General features: G+C 48.5%; 1 protein-coding gene across 1 annotated transcript in view; it reads right to left on the bottom strand.

Moving 5' to 3' along the window:
• Window positions 1–11,230: 11,230 nt before the first annotated feature.
• The window catches only part of RSPH1 (radial spoke head component 1), a 22,534-nt gene continuing 17,930 nt past the window's right edge, over window positions 11,231–15,834 (bottom strand). The window contains exons 8-9 of the mRNA XM_032276792.1: window positions 14,571–14,720; window positions 11,231–11,620 (exon numbers count right to left, since the gene is read on the bottom strand). Coding sequence (XP_032132683.1) covers window positions 11,568–11,620; window positions 14,571–14,720 — 203 coding nt within the window. The 3' untranslated portion in view covers window positions 11,231–11,567. The remainder of the gene's footprint in view (window positions 11,621–14,570; window positions 14,721–15,834) is intronic.

The raw sequence follows: 15,834 nt of genomic DNA, 5'->3' as shown, positions 1-15,834 counted from the left end.
CCTCATCCACACACCTCCCTTCATTCTGTGCTGTATTATTATTTACTCACATACATACCTTGCCACGGTGAGGCAGGGATGCAGCGTGAGTTTACTGCTCCATGCTCCTTCCACCTAGCCACCCCCACTCCTGCCCAAGCCTGACTCCAAGCAGTGTTTGATCAGAGTCCCCATTCCATAAGTTGTGGTCATATTAAAAGTGAATAAAATAATCCATTGGGTTTACTTGTGTATTATTCTATTACAATAGTTGTTCTTATTGTGATAATAAAACTAATATAGCCTAGTTATAACACTTTATGATGTTAACACAGCCTCTGGCTTGTCAAAGATCCTAATTTTGTGAGCTTTCATTTTTATTGCATTTGCAAAAGGCAGTAAAATCCAGGAGTGCAGTGTACTCTTGTCCCCAGACCAAGCCGAGGGTCGGGCTGCTATTTCTTGTGGCCCAGTAATGCGCTGCAGATGAACTGGGGAGGAGGTGAGTTTTTGTTTCTGTAACCAGCTACAGGAAGAAGACCTGGAAATTATCACCAGACCAACTCAAAATTACAAAGTTTTCCAGAGCTTATATACCTTCTAAGCTATATGTCTACATGAAAGTGTGCATTCAACTCAAGACATAAGTGATTAACTTATTTTCATCTGTAACTAAGGTCTGAGTCCAGAAGACCTTCCTCTGGAGCCTCAGTAAATGTACTTATTCTAAATGGGTCCAGATGATGGGGTGATTACTCCTATCTCGCCTCCTGCTAAATCATGGAGGTCTGGGGAGTTCCTTCAGACCTCCAATAAACTTGTCTGTGGAGGCCTGGGGAGTTTTTTTTTTTAGACCCCAATAAAACTAGTTTAATCCTAAATGGGTTCTGTTAAGAATTTTTTCATTATTCTGTCATGCCTTAAGGCCCAGGAAAGGCCTGGGCAAACTCTTGGTGGGCTTATGTTACATTTCGGCCTTTGTATAAGAGCACTGGCTTTTTTTAACTTTTAATATTTGACTTAACCACCCAGTCAGTACTGAACCCACTGTTTCCCCGCCAATTCCCCTGAACCCCCATTGTCTACAGGCGCGGCTCCCCTTTGCTCTCCCTTCTTTTCCTCCCCTCTCCTCCTTTTGCCTCCCCTTCCCCATGGAACCCAACACTCCTCTGTTAAAGAGCCTTGCAATGACTGCACCTGGGGAAGCTGCCTCATGAGCTGATGCCATTTCCCCAGGACCCACCCCACACCTCCCATTGTCTCCAGTCCCAGAAGCAGTTGAGACCAGCAGAGGCAGGGTGAGGAGGCCCAAGACCTCCCTGGGAGGAGATCGCCTCAACACGGAGCTGCAGGGGTGCTCCAGCAGGTAGCGGCTGGTTTCAGGGTTTAGTATGTCGGCTCAAACCCTGAGAAAGTGGTTAATAATCCTCCAGGTTGGCTAACTGGACAAAGTTAATGAGATCAAAAAGCTTGAAATCCTGGCACACTGCAGAGAACAGAGCTCAAAAGCTCAAGGAAATAGAAATGCAGAAAGGGACGACTGACTCAGACCTTCCCTAATATTCTTCTCCCCAAGAGGCCGGCAGGAGGGGAGGAGATGCGTTGGTGAGTCCTTCCCAGCTCTGTGGCCGTCCTCTGCACGCTGGAGGCAGGGCTCCTTGTGGGCTGGAGGCCACGCTGCTCTAAGCACCAGCGCAGCAGTGGCTGTTACCATCAGAGACAAAGCAGGTCTCAGCGCCCCAGGGAGCGAGGGATCACAGGTAACAGCATTGTGACCCATAGTTGTCTACGTCAGCGGGTCCTTGGTCACAGGCATCCCCGACGTGAGACAGAGGCCTACTAAGTGCTGCTTGGCATAGGTGGGAAAAGCCTGGGTTTGCTAAGAAGAAACCTGTCTCATGGCTAAGTTCCAGGCAGCAGACTTAAGGCAGTTTGCCACCTTTCCACAGGGTTCCAACATGAGGGCCCCTGAACTCTCCTATGCTGAGAGGCCATCTGTTTCCTGCTGGGATCCTGACTGAGCGGATGGTGCCCGCACAAACCTCGCATTTCCGTGAGGGGAAGGGTCAGCACACAGGTAATTATGCAAATTAACACAGCAGGAAGTTCTCCTTATCAGGAGATAAACAGTCCAAAGTCCCCCACAGCACATCCTGTCAAATCAGAAACCAAAATACAAAGTAAATAGTGACAAGTAGGGTTTGATTTAGGGTCTATCTTGATCAATTAAAATTATGAACATTGGTCCATTTTACCTTGTATTTTAAAAAGGTAAATTAAGCAAAATTGCAACTATGCTCAAATTCTTAATAAGTCAACATTAATGGCGGCAGTCGAGAGTTCTTATACTTTTTCTATGTTTTATGAGAGAAGAATGCAACATTTTTAACTTCATGTTTGACTTTATATGTCGTGTTCAGCAAGAGTGTCACTTTTACAAAAACATGTGTGACCTTTCATTTTCCCAAGAGCTCCTCATTGTCCTTTGAATTAAATTACTGTTTCACCAGGGCTACTTTGTTTCTGTTTGTTTTTTCTTTTATCCCTCTAAGTAAGGAAACAAAGGTCGGGTTTGTTGACTGTCCAGTGCACTATTGTTACTTAGTCTAATTTTTCCAGGACTTCCTTTATCAGTAGCTTTGGGTATAATTTTTTTTCTTTTTTTTCTTTTTTTAAAATAGAACACTTCACAAATTAGCAGGCCCCCAACATACATCCAACTATCCCATGAAACCTTACAGCATTTGCAAAAGTAAAAATTTCCCTTTGCCATCCATTGGTGTTACATTTGTATTGTGTTGTGAAAAATTTGGCAATCAGAAGAACTGATTGCCAAGCGTGTGGACACAATGGTCAGAGGCAGGGAGATGCTCACGCTAAACAGGGCAGGTTCCATGAGGGTGCAGCCTGTAAGTGGTGTCTTTTGGCAAATATTTTCAAGGTAGTCTGACCACTTTTGCTTCTTTACCAGATTTCTATAATATGGGGTCCGAATAACAAATCCTTGGAGGGCATCCCTGGCCTACCCCAGCCCTGGGCACAGAGCCTGGCACACCCTTAGCTTTCCAGAAATAGTTACTGACTGGATGAATTGCAAATTATGGTAAATGGCATTGATAAAAGAAAAACTTCAGCCAAATTAAATGTAGAGGAGTTTAATTGAGCAATGAGCGATTTGCGAATCGGGCAGCCTTCTGAGCCAGGGCAGGCTGAGAGACTCCAGCCACGTGGTGGAAGCAGATTTATGGACAGAAAAATGAGAGTGATGTGCAGAAAGGGGAAGTGAGGGAGGGATGCAGACGGATCGGTTACAGCTCAGCGTTTGCCTTATTTGTGGTTCGAGCGATTGCCTACATTTGATTGGCTAAAACTCAGTGATTGGCACAGGTGCAGGCTATGGTCTGCTTACACCTCTGCTTGTTAGTGTTCACGACTTACAGAGAAACCTTTAGGCTGAACTTAAATATGGAAGGACGCAGCAGGAGGCTAAGCTTGGCTTAACAGCATAAGGAAAAACAAAAGAGGTGGGAAAGAGGACACCAGAGAGGCCTTAAAGGGTCTAGAGGCAGGAAGGCCTCTTTGCGGGGTGAAATGGGAGGAGGTGTCTGCGGGAAAGAGGGGGATGGGACAGGAAGTGGGGGTCAGGTCGGGCAAGGGCACCACACGTGAGCGTGAGGCAGGAGCACAGCAAGGAGGAGAGGGGGAAGGCTCAATGCCGCCGGCCCTCCAACGACACTTGTCTCTGTAACCACAGAGCAGCAGCGATGGACAGGGACAGAGGCAGGAAACACAGGGCAAGGCCCCTCCCCAGCCCAGGGCCGGCAGCCCTCACATGGCACTAAGGAAGAGTGATGGAAGGGCAGTGGCTGACCGGCTCCAGCAGGGCCTGGGGTCTATAATTGAGCTTGAGGGCTTCCAGAATTCCAGTGCTGCGTGCTACTTTAGGTTTAGAAATAAAAGTATTCAGCTGGATACGGTGGCTCAATGCCTGTAATCACAGCACTTTGGGAGGCCACGGTGGGAGGATTGCTTGAGCTCAGGAGTTTAAGACCAGCCTGGTAACATAGCAAGACCCCGTCACTACAAAAATAAAATATAAAAAACAAGCCTGGCTTGGTGGTATTTACCTACAGTCCCACCTACTTGGGAGACTAAGGTAGAAGGACTTCTTGAGTTAGGAGGTTGAGGCTCTAGTGCGCTGTGATGGCACCACTGCACTCCAGCCTGGGCAACGAAGTGAGACCCCACCTCAAAAAAAGGAAAGCAAAAGGAAAGTATTTTCTAGTGTGGTTCCCTTGCACCTGTAATAGGTCTGCTGCCTGATGCACTCTGCAAATCAATATGCCAAGACCCCGGGCTGCAGCAGAGAAAGAGGCTTAATCATGGGGCTACCAGAAGAGGTGGCAGGAAACCTCAACTCCATCTCCCCAAGGAGTGTGGGGCTAGGTTTTAAGGGTTTGGGCATAGGCTGCAGTGTGGAGATCATTGACAGGTTGGAGAGTGTGGAATGAAGTCATGGACGGGGAGATGAAGAAAATAGCGTTCTCATGTTGACTTGGTTTAAACTGGTTGGCATCAGCTGTTATGCTTCAATTCAGGATCTGCTTAAGCAATTCTTAGCCAAAAGCCTTACGATTCTAACAGCAGAGAGGTTCCTACGTATAGGAACAACACGGGTGCAGATGGTTGCTATCTCATGCTACGTGACTTTTGCTTACAAGGAAGTGGGTCAAAGTGAAGCCTGATTAATGTTTAATTATAATATTTCTCTCCAGAACTATTCCTAACCCTGAACCATGGCTTCACCGTGATTTCAGATAGCAGCAGCAACTTCCTTCACCCTCCGCCTTTCTTTCCACCTTCTATCCCTTTCCTGCCTCCCTCTATTAATGGTGCCCTGACCACAGTTCCTCCCCTTTCTCCCTATCCACTTGCCCACAGAAAACCACCACCACAACCATCACCACAACAAGAAAATGCTGTGTGCAGACCCAACAATAGTGTCCTCTGAGGCTGGGATCTCAGGGCAGGAGAACAGAGAAGCTATCTAGGGTCAGAGCCAGCCCTCGCACCTGCTGGGGGAAAGAGCAGCTGGAGTTGAAGGGTTTCTCCAAGGTGGAGGTCCCAAAACCCCTGCTCAGGAAGGCACTGATGCAGGATGGGGCTGGACATCCTCCAGGTAGGCTCCAGTGAAGCTGCCTTTGCTGTACATTATGACAGTAAGAGAAGTCTCACATCATCGACCCCATCTTGCTTCTGACTGTCACACCATCCTTGGTCATTCCTGGGCACAGGCCAAGCTACCTTTGGGGAGAATTTATAGTTTAATTTGAAAGCAAGGATGATAACAGTCCCTTCCTAAAACTAACCCCATTCATGCTCAGGAACTGAAAGTCACCTTGTAAGACTAACGAAAGGCCACAAGAATAGGGTTATAGGAGGGACCTGAATTCTGCTAAAAAGTAAGCATACTTTCTATGATCCCCTCTTTCCAGGGCCATGTAGGGATTTGTGATTTTCCCAATTGCTTCCATAAAAAACATCACTATTGCAGAACCTAAGTTTTTTTTTGTTTTTGTTTTTTGTTTTTCAGTCTAATCCCATGGGGATCCAGGACTCATGACTTACCCAGCCTTATGGCCCCACCCAGATGTGACTCAGCACAGAGGGCCATTTTCTGCACCCCTGCGATTTCATCCCTAACTCATAAGCACCACCCATTCCCTAGCCCCCTGCCCACCAAACTGTCTATAAAAACCCTGGTGTCAGAGCCTCTGGGGAGAATGATTTGAGTAGTAACTCCAGTTCGTCTGCGTGGGCCAGGCTCATGTCAGTGACACCCTTTCTCGACTGCAATACCGTGGCCTCAGCAAATTGATTTTGTCTGTGCAATGGACAGGAAAAGCCCATCAGATGACTACGCCAGCTGAGAGCTGCTTATCCAGGGGCTGCTCTGAGGATGCCAACACCAAGGAGACTCAGGAGAGCTGACAAAGGCCAGGAATAGCCCAGGTGGGAAGAATGTCTGAAATAGGAATCATGTACATCTCAAGATCAAGATGAATATCTTAATCTTTCAGTTAATGATAAAGACATTTGGTGATCAAAACTTTTCTCTACCCAGTCACATGCTGCAAGCTCCATTTCTGGTCAGCTCCTGCCAGAGCCAACCCTTCTGCAGACAGCAGCTGTCCATGCTGGAGAAATTACAAAAAGCAACTGCCTGATGCCAACAGAGAGTGAACAAGATGCAGCCAGTTCTGGAAGGGAGTTGACACTTGGAAGAGAGGAGGGCAGGGGGGAGCTTCCGTCATGATGGCTGTGGCGGTGACAGTTGTAGCCATGAAGAGCAACCAAAGGAAAACAGAAAACCGCAGCGTTTCTGGTCTGCAGAGCCAGTGGCCTAAGCTCATGGCAGCTGCACTTATGATAAGCTAGTGAGCGCCCAGGACAGAAAAGGACACAAGGAGGAGCCTCAAATCCTGCAACCAAACTCTGCCCAAATTAGATCATCCGAACTTCAGCCTTCGATGACAGAAGCCCTCGTCTGCACATCTTCCCAGTGAAATGGAAAATGAGCACTCTAGTACAAAAACTAAGTGAGCCAGACTTCCAGCCACCGAGCTGAGCTCTTTCCCCGACTCTGACTCTCCACCATTCCCAGCTGTCCCAATTTTAACTCTAAGAGTGGAATACTAAGGTATTTTTAAAACAAGCTTCCAATTTCTCATCAAAGATGCAGTTGAAAAAACAACAGTTTCTTGTTGAGCCACGGACTGAGCAAAACTTGCTTCTGCAAAGGACAGAAAATGTAGAGGATTTCTGCAATTTGAAGAACAAGACAGTGCAATACAAACTTAAATAGTTGAACAGGTGTTTCCCAAAGGACATTACACAGATATCCAATAAGTACATGAATGAATGTCCAATGCCATTCATATTAGCTAAGAAGGCCATGATGAGGGCAACTGATACAATGTGCCTATGCAATGTGGATTAGAAAAAGTGTATCAATGTGAAATTTCTTAATTTCATTATACTGTAGTTACATATGAGAATATCCTTGTCTTTACAGAATAGATACTGAAATAGGCATATCATACTTAACAGGTTGTGGAAAAATGGTGTATGTCTACTGTGTATTTACACCTTCTCTACATGCTATTCTCTCTCTCTCTCTCTCTCTCTCTCTCACCCTCTCTCCTTCCCTCCGTCTCTCCCTCCCTCCTTCCCTCCCTCCTCTCTCTGTCTCTCTCAGTAAGATGATAAAGCAAATGGGGCAAGATGCAAATCATTGCTGAGTCTGGTTAAGAAGTATAGAGGAGTTTCATTTTCTAGTAAGTTTTCTTTAAGTTTAAAATTACACAGAAAAGAAATTACAAAACATCCAAAACACTAAAAAAAAAGAACTGAAGTTTTCAAGGACCAATTGGGTCCTGTCCACAGAACAAAACAGTAGCATGAAGAAGCTACCACTGGCCAAAATTGTGTCTGTCTGTGCATCATAAAGGAAAGCTATTGGAGTGGATTGAAACCCACTGACTCAGTGAACATCCACGAGTCGATGGTGACTAAGCGAAAAAGACAGACCCAGAACAAAGGGACTTACTTGCCACCTTTGAAGCCTCTGCTAAACTAACACCTCGCTTATAAAATTGGTAATTCAAGGGTCAGAATTAAAGTCTTATCCCTTTGTTCTAGGAGGAGCTGCATTTCATGGGAACCAAATAAATCCATGATTTTCAGCCTAATAAAGTCAGGAGGAACAATAGAGTTGGAAAAACACCATCTCGCAAACCACACTTCTAGTGGGCTGAGTGATGACCCCAAAGATAGCAGGCCCTAATCGTTGTTGGGGTTAGCCAACAGTGGATCAACCAGATAGGCCATGCCTCCCGCTGCCGCTGCCGTGAAGGAGGAAATCTGTAGCACCAAAAATGTGAATTCCAGCTAAGAACATTACGTGAATGCACCAGACCTTTAGCTCTAGGTTCCTTGGCAGTAAGAAGTACCCAAAGCTTGAAGAACAAGAGAGCCCAGACAAACCCAGGAGGTGAGATATTCTGCCAGGCAGCCTGCCCAGTCCCTTCAAAGCCAGCAACATGGAAGGCACTGCGCTGGGTGAAAAGAATGAGGCGCAGGGATTTCCACGAAACTCCCCAGCCTCCAGCTTCAGACTCCACACAGGCACAAGCCCCTTCCAAGGTCCAGACATGGTGTCCACGTGTCCCTGTGTTTTGTCTATTTTGCGGAAGTGAAGATTTTAACCATAATCGTGCCTCTGACGCTTTCCCCTCTGATTTCAATCAGACATGTGTCCCCTCAGGTGGAATGGCATTGAAATGGCCACAGGCACTTTTAGGATCTGTTTCAGGGGGCACTGACTAAATTGAGTCAGGGGTAGCTGTGGTGGTTTGGGTTCTGGGGAGTATTTGTATATGCCACTGGTTTGCGGTAATTTTCATATGTCGTACAGTTACTGCTACCTGCCCTGGAGTAGTGTCACTCCCAGAAACACTTCTACCACCATTTTGCTGCTTACCTAGACTCGAGACATGTAAGTGCAGGGTCAAAGGTCAATCCTAGCATGAACCTGTCCTCCAGCTCCAGCGCCATTGCACATGGCAGCGTAGAAGAAACCAGGTTGAAGTGCACTGAGTCAGAAGCTTGCCCATGGAGATGATCTCAATCATCAGACGTGGAAAACCCTAAGAGTGGGCATCGCTGATGCCTGCTTCTAACCAGAATATCTCCTGTCAGGAGTATAATGATATATTGTATACCTTTTTTTGTTTTTTGAGACTGAGTCTCAACTCTATTGTCCAGGCTGGAGTGCAGTAGTGTGATCATGGCTCACTGCTGCCTCAACCTCCTGGGCTCAAGTGATCATCCTGCCTCAGCCTCCTGAGTAGCTGGGATGCCAGGCTAATGTTTGTATTTGTTGTATAGATGGGGTCTTGCTATGTTGCCTAGCTGGTCTTGCACTCCTGGGTTCAAGCAGTTCTCCACCTCGGCCTCCCACAGTGCTAGGATTACAGAAGTAAACCACTGCAACTACCTATCATATATACTTTTTTTTTTTTTTTTTTAGACCAAGTCTTGGTCTGTCACCCTGGCTAAAGTGCAGTAGCACAATCTCAACTCACTGCAACCTCCGCCTCCTGGGTTCAAGGGAGTCTCCCGTCTCAGCCCCCTAAGTAGCTGGGATTACAGGTGCACGCCAACACTCTTGGGTAATTTTTGTATATTTAGTAGAGATGGGGTTTCACTATGTTGGTCAAGCCAGGCTGGTCTTAAACTCCTGACCTCAGGTGATTCGCCCACCTCAGCCTCCCAAAGTGCTGGGATTACAGAGGTAAGCCATGGCACCCGGCCCCCATTATATCTAATTTTGGATGAGAATCACATGTAATTGGCTTTATCAGCACACCTGTTTGTCATTTGCAATCCTGTAGCAGTTTTGTGGACAGTGTTATGTTTGTATGTGAAGATGAAGATGAATGTTTTATGCCCCTCAATTATCAATAATGAATAAACCACACTAAAGAAGCAGTGTAATTATCTTGCTAATATCCCTACATAAAATATTACAAAATTGTCTGAAAAAGAGGCAAACAAAAATTATGCTGGAATAAAAATGCAGGAAAAGGCATATTACAGAGTTGTATTAAGCAGTGAATGAATAACTATTCTGATAGTTCTCTAGATTTTGTGCTACTTTTCCACTTTTCATTTGTAATTTTATTGTAATTTATTTTCCTATTCTAAATAAACATTTGTTTTAACATAATTTTATATTCCTAATGCTGTATGATGTATGCTCTTTCTTTTTTACATATTTTTTAGATGTATTTCTTTAGAGATGGGCATCACCATTTTGCCCAGGCTAGACTCAAACTCCTGGGCTCAGACGGACCTCTAGTTGCAGCCTCTCGTGTAAATGGGACTAAAGGCTCACGCCAACACACCCAGCTTGTGTTCTTTGTCTTAAAGAGGCCCTGTTCCATGAAAGCACTGTGTATGCAAAGCAGCCCCCAAATGCCGAAGGAGCTGAGAAATCAAAGGAGAAGGCGCACAAACCCAGTTTGTCGGTATTGGTTGATGTATCGGGGAACTTACACACAGAAGCGTGACCCTGGGCGGCCACAAGACAGGTGGATTTCTGCACTGTGACTCCCCAGACCCGGGACGTATATACCACAGGGCAAGGGCATACACACTCCGGCAGGGCTTATATACCTCAGGGCAAGGGCATGCATGCTCTAGCAAGACAAAGGCAACTCTCCAGGACAGCAAGAATGCCACGTGCACTGTTGCCTCTAATTTGTGCGGTATTGTCAAGGTTGACACTTTCTTACACTAGAGATGGTAGATAAAGTGGTAACCAGGAGGCTTTCACAGGACTGGGGCTGGTCAGACATCAACATGGTGGGTAAGCATCCAACAGGGAGCCACTTTTGTCTCCACAGACCCCGTGTTTAGAGACAGAGCCCCCAGATTATGTCGCTAAAGGACATTTTGGGGGGGACTGATGATGTCTGGGGTGAACTGCAAACATCTTGACATTCGTTAAACCAACTCTAAAGGGCATTTTGGGGTGAACCAAAAGACACTTGCGCTCTAAGTAATTCAGGGGAGGGAGGGTGAGTGAAGCAGAGCACTGGGGGATGGGGAGTCGGGCTCCCCTGGGAGGTCCTCACTTACCTGCCCAGGAACTAGGGGGCCTGCCTGGCGCTGAGGAGAGAAAGGAGAGGCGGAGTCTGAGACAGTCCGCAAGAAACATGGACGAGGTGCAGGTGGCAGCCTCCAGCGCACTAAGAAACTGAAGCGCGTGCAAGCAGGCCAAAGCCTGGCCTGCGGGCGGCCCTCCTCCCCAGCCACCTGCAGGGCCCCGCAGTGGGCCTGGATCCACATGGAGAGGTGAAGGAGGGGAAGGAGCCTGCGGGGAAGTGGGGGTCTCCCACCCAAGCCAGCCGTCTACCCATCACACTGCATTTGAGGAGCGCTGCACACAGCAGTCCTCATGTTCTAAGCGCTTCCTCGCTCCCTGGCAGGAAATCTGAGTGAGAGGTTTGGGTACAGAATTACTCTCCCAGTTCAGCCGGAAGTCAGAAGTCAGCCAGAAGCCAGACTTCCACTCACCGTTTCCCACAGAGTTACAGTTTTCTTTATCCAAGGGGAAGACACCACTGAAAAACCATGGCAAAACCGCCCTGTAACCTTCAGGTCACAGAAGTTGAGGCAGAGGCTATTTCAGAAAGAAAGGATAATAAAGAGATTTGTTTGCAATTGTAAACCAACTTAACACACAGCTGAGAAAGAAAGACTAAAAACTCTCTAATAAAGATTATTAACTAGCCAACCGACAGAAGCATTTTGTTTTCGCTTATTTTCTGAGACAGGGTCTCGCTCTGTTGCCCAGGCCGGAGTGCGGCAGCTTGATCTCGGCTGTCTGCACCTGCAACCTCCCGGGCTCAAGCCGTCCTCCTGCCTCAGCCTCCCGAGTAGCTGGGACTGGATATGCGCAGCCCAATGCCACTGATGACAGAGCATTCTTATGACATGAGTGCCTCTCAGTTCACTTCATTTTAGTCCTGGAGGTCTGATTGCCTAGTTTCTTCTTCTTCAAAATTGATGTTTCCTGAAAAGAAAAGAGCAACATGACTGTATTTCATATTTACTTTGTTCTGTTTTTAAAGTCTCTATTCACTAAAAGATCTTCTGCAAAAAATGGTTATTATAACTATTAAGCACTCATCAGTCAAAAATGAAATGTTACATTTTACCTCATATGCACTTCAACAGTTTTTCTTTTGGTACCAGAAATAAAGTAAGCAAAAGACGTACTCAGAGTAAATGCTAAGACAAGACTATCCATGAAACATCAGTAATTCTCTTATGCCTGCACACCTGTCCAAAACTACCACCTTTGTGGATAAAACATGTAATTTCTTGGCTGTTATATTAATTAAAAGATTACAGGCTGGGAGCAGTGGCTCATGCCTGTAATCTCAGCACTTTGGGAGCCTGAGGAGAGCAGGTCACTTGAGGTCAGGAGTTCAAGACCAGCCTGGCCAACATGGTGAGACCCCCGTCCCTACTAAAAATACAAAAATTAGCTGGGCATGGTGGTGCATGCCTGTAATCCCAGCTACATGGGAGGCTGAGGCAGGAGAAGCACTTGAACCTGGTGGTGGAGGCTTCAGTGAACCGAGGTCCTGCCATTGCACTCCAGCCTGGGCGACAGAGCGAGACTCTGTCAATTAAAAAAAAAAAAAGGCAGAAATTTGCTACATTCTCATAAGATTTTATATTTACATGTTTTGTGAAAGATAAAGTTATTTTTTATTATTAATAAAACTCTGTAACTTTCACTGTTGGGTATTTTAAAGAAATGAGTAGGGTAAATCTCCAATGTAATATGGGATTCGTGATGAATACATCTTAAATTTGTATTATTTGGATAGATGTTCTGCCAACTAAACCATTTTGTATGTTTTTTTCCATTTTCCCTTAGGCCCTCCTGACACTGTGGCCTGGGTGACCCTTTGCTGGGGTCCTGTGCCCTGCAGGGATTCAGCACCATCCCCAGCCTCCACTCAGGAAGATGCCAGCAGCATTCCCTCACAGCGTCACAAGTCTACAGACATTGCCAAATGTCCCCTGGAGCCCCAAAGCCACTGAGTTAAGGGGGTGCTCCTTCTGTCCCAGGCTGGTGCATGAGCCGCAGTCTCAGGCATCTGCTGGTACCAGGCAGTCTCCACTGGCCCTGTCTCTCCGGGTCAGTCTTCATGACTCTTCCTCCTCCACCCCTCCTTATCTCCTCCAGCAAGGTTTCTGGGGCCTCCTGCCTTGCCTGGCTCCAAGGTACCCATCCTCGTTGCCCCAGAGAAGCTCAGAGGGAAAGCCTGATACAGGCACTCCCTATGTCCCCAGAGGCCACCACCAGGCTCAGGACCAAGTTCAAAAGACATCAGGTCCCCAGGGAAAGGGACCACCTCCCCACCCCGACACCCTTCTGCTGTCAGACTCTTCTCTCTGACTGGAATTTCCTTCCTGGTTTCACCCATTCCTTGCCACCTCCCTCCCAGCTAACCCAGAGCTTCCTGATCCTGCCCCAGGTAAGTCGTCACCTCTCCTGGGTACATGATACCATGTCCCTGTCACTGCAGGGAACTCGCTGATTGCTCTATGCCAGCTTCCCATTAGGTGCTGGAGGGTGAAAGCACAGCCCGTCACCTCCACACCGCCTATCAAACCCAGTGTCTCCCCCAGCCGCGCTCCACAGCGACTGAGGTCAGTCCTCTGTGAGCACAGCTGGGTGCTGTTCTAACACCGTGCACACTCTAGCCACTCGGTCCTGGCAGAATCCTATGGACCCCCTACCCACCAGGGCTCACTCTATCCACCCTGCGCAAATCAGAGAAGCAGAGATGATGCTCACTTGTAAAGCCAGATTTCCACCCCACCCATGCTCGACCTCAGCACTGCATTGCTGGGGGCATCACTACAGCACCCAGGGGAACTGCAGACCACGGAGGTCTAACTATGTGTGCTTAGAGCATCTAAGAGAAAACTGCTTTGTGATTTAATTACTTCAGGTATTATTGTCAAAGGAATGGGAAGTATATTCTTAATTTGCAACAGAGGCACATTAAGTGGAATAGGAGGGACTGCAGACTGGCGCCTGGAGCCACCGTGCCCAGGCTATTCCCAGATGGCCCTTTCCCTCACAACCATGACACCCACTTTCTGTCTCATGTGAAAAGTGCATTAAGAGAAGACAGTCCTCCCTCTGGGCTTTCTGGAAGTGTCCACAAGCACTTGGGGAAGGATTTTTAAAGAACCTGAAGCTTCAATCAGTCAGAACTGATGTCAAATCCCTGCCCTGTGACCTGGCGAGGTAGAGGTTTCTAGATAATATTACATCCAAACCCACTTAAAAAGAGCTAGTTCCGAACACCACAGCCTTTAACCACACTCCTGTGAGTCAGCCCTGCTAAAAATCACGCAAGACCCAGCACTTTGCGAGGCCGAGACCAGCAGATCGCCTGAGGTCCGGAGTTTGAGACCAGTCTGGCCAACATGGTGAAACCCCACCTCTACTAAAATTACAAATTCGCCAGGTGTGGTGGCATACACCTATGATCCCAGCTACTCAGGGGGCTGAGGCAGGGGAATTGCTTGAACCAGAGAAGTGGAAGTTACAGTGAGCCGAGATCGCACCACTGCACTCCACCCTGGGTGACAGAGTTAGACTCCCATTTAAAAAAAAAAAAATCATGCAAGAAAAGAAGGCCAGGCTCTGCATGTCTGATGAGGCTCCCCAGCCTGGGGCCTGTCCTCCCATGACAGGAGCACGGGCACCGCCGAGGCCCCAGGCTGTTCCCACTGCAGCCAGGCCTGCAGGAGGACCTGCGCAGGAGTAACATTCTGCCACGGCTCCAGTGAGCGCTCACAGGGGTCCCCTAAGCCTTCCCCGAGTCCCTGGGGCCCAGCTGAAGGCAGGCCTTGGTAGAGGGAAGGGGAATCCCATTGCCTGTGCCCCTGTGTGCTGGCCCTCGCCCCACCTCGCAGCGCAAGGACCTCACCCTCTTCCATGTCATAGTGGAACTCGTCCTGGTCATACTCCCGGCCCTCCTCCCTGAGGACGTCTGCATCTTCATCTCCAGGCCTCATTTCCATCTCACCCTCGAAGCCCTCCAGCAGAGCCTGGGCCTCCTCCCCGGGTTCTCCTGCACCTGAGATAAAACAAAGGTCAAAAGACAGAGTTCTTGGGAACACCAGAGCCTGCAGAGCTGTGCAGGGCAGCTGTCCCCAGGGCTGCCGTGCCCTCGCCCTCCCCCTACTGCTGGCAGCAACTCTTGGTCCCCATCTCAACGTCCATGCAGCCCAGCCCAGGCCCCACTGCAGTCAGGGGCTCGGGGATGGGAGCAGGTGGTCTGATCACTTTAACTCCTGAGGGTCTTGATGAGAATACTGAGAAAGAGAAGCCCTCTGTCTCCTGGGATTCCTGAGAGTGCCGTCCAGGGCAGCCAGCGCAGAGGATCGCCAGGACACAGGGCAGACGCTGCCCGGCCATGCGGGGGGCTGTGTCTATCCCTGAGCTTCCCAGGCACATGAGCCAAGGCATTCTTAGCAGCATGAGTATTCTTCACGGAGGCCAGAGTTGGCTTTCTGCCAGTTACCATGGAAGGGATCTCACCCAGCACAGCCACCTTCAACTTTCCCCAGCACATTAAGGATTTCCAGGAGGACCACTGGGTTGGACATGGAGATGTGATGTGGACCCTTCTTCAAGAAAGGACTGTCCCAGCCACTCTCCGTGCCAGACGCATTCACTCACTGACCCAGGTGAGGGGATAAAGGCCCCCCCCCCGGACGTCACAGTGCTCCCGGTGGAATGAAGCAAGGCTGTGGTGGGCATGCCTCTGCCTCTGTCCAATCAGTCCTGTGTCTTTCCTCTCCCCTCTGCTCCCCAGGAGTGTGCTTCAATCCCAAAGCCTCTCCCTAATAATATCCTGTACACTAAACTGATCCAGCATCTGATTTCCAGAGACTGCAGTCACATCTGGCCTGAAAACAAGAAACCATGACTCCCACAGCCCATAGGTGCGCCACACCCTCCATCCCACAGCCCAGAGGCACCCCACACCCTCCATCCCACAGCCGGGGCACCCCATACTCTCCATCCCACAGCTAGGGGCACCCCACACCCTCCATCCCACAGCCTGGGGCACCCCACACTCCCCATCCACAGCTGGGGGCACCCCACACCCTCCATCCCACAGCCGGGGGCACCCCACAGCCTCCATCCCACAGCCCAGGGACATCCACATCCTCCATCCTACAGCC

The sequence above is a fragment of the Sapajus apella genome, unplaced genomic scaffold, assembly GCF_009761245.1.
Source record: "Sapajus apella isolate SASKATOON/1434 unplaced genomic scaffold, GSC_monkey_1.0 scaffold8, whole genome shotgun sequence".
NCBI classification, from domain to species: domain Eukaryota; kingdom Metazoa; phylum Chordata; class Mammalia; order Primates; family Cebidae; genus Sapajus; species Sapajus apella.
This window is presented reverse-complemented; position numbering and strand designations above follow the sequence as displayed.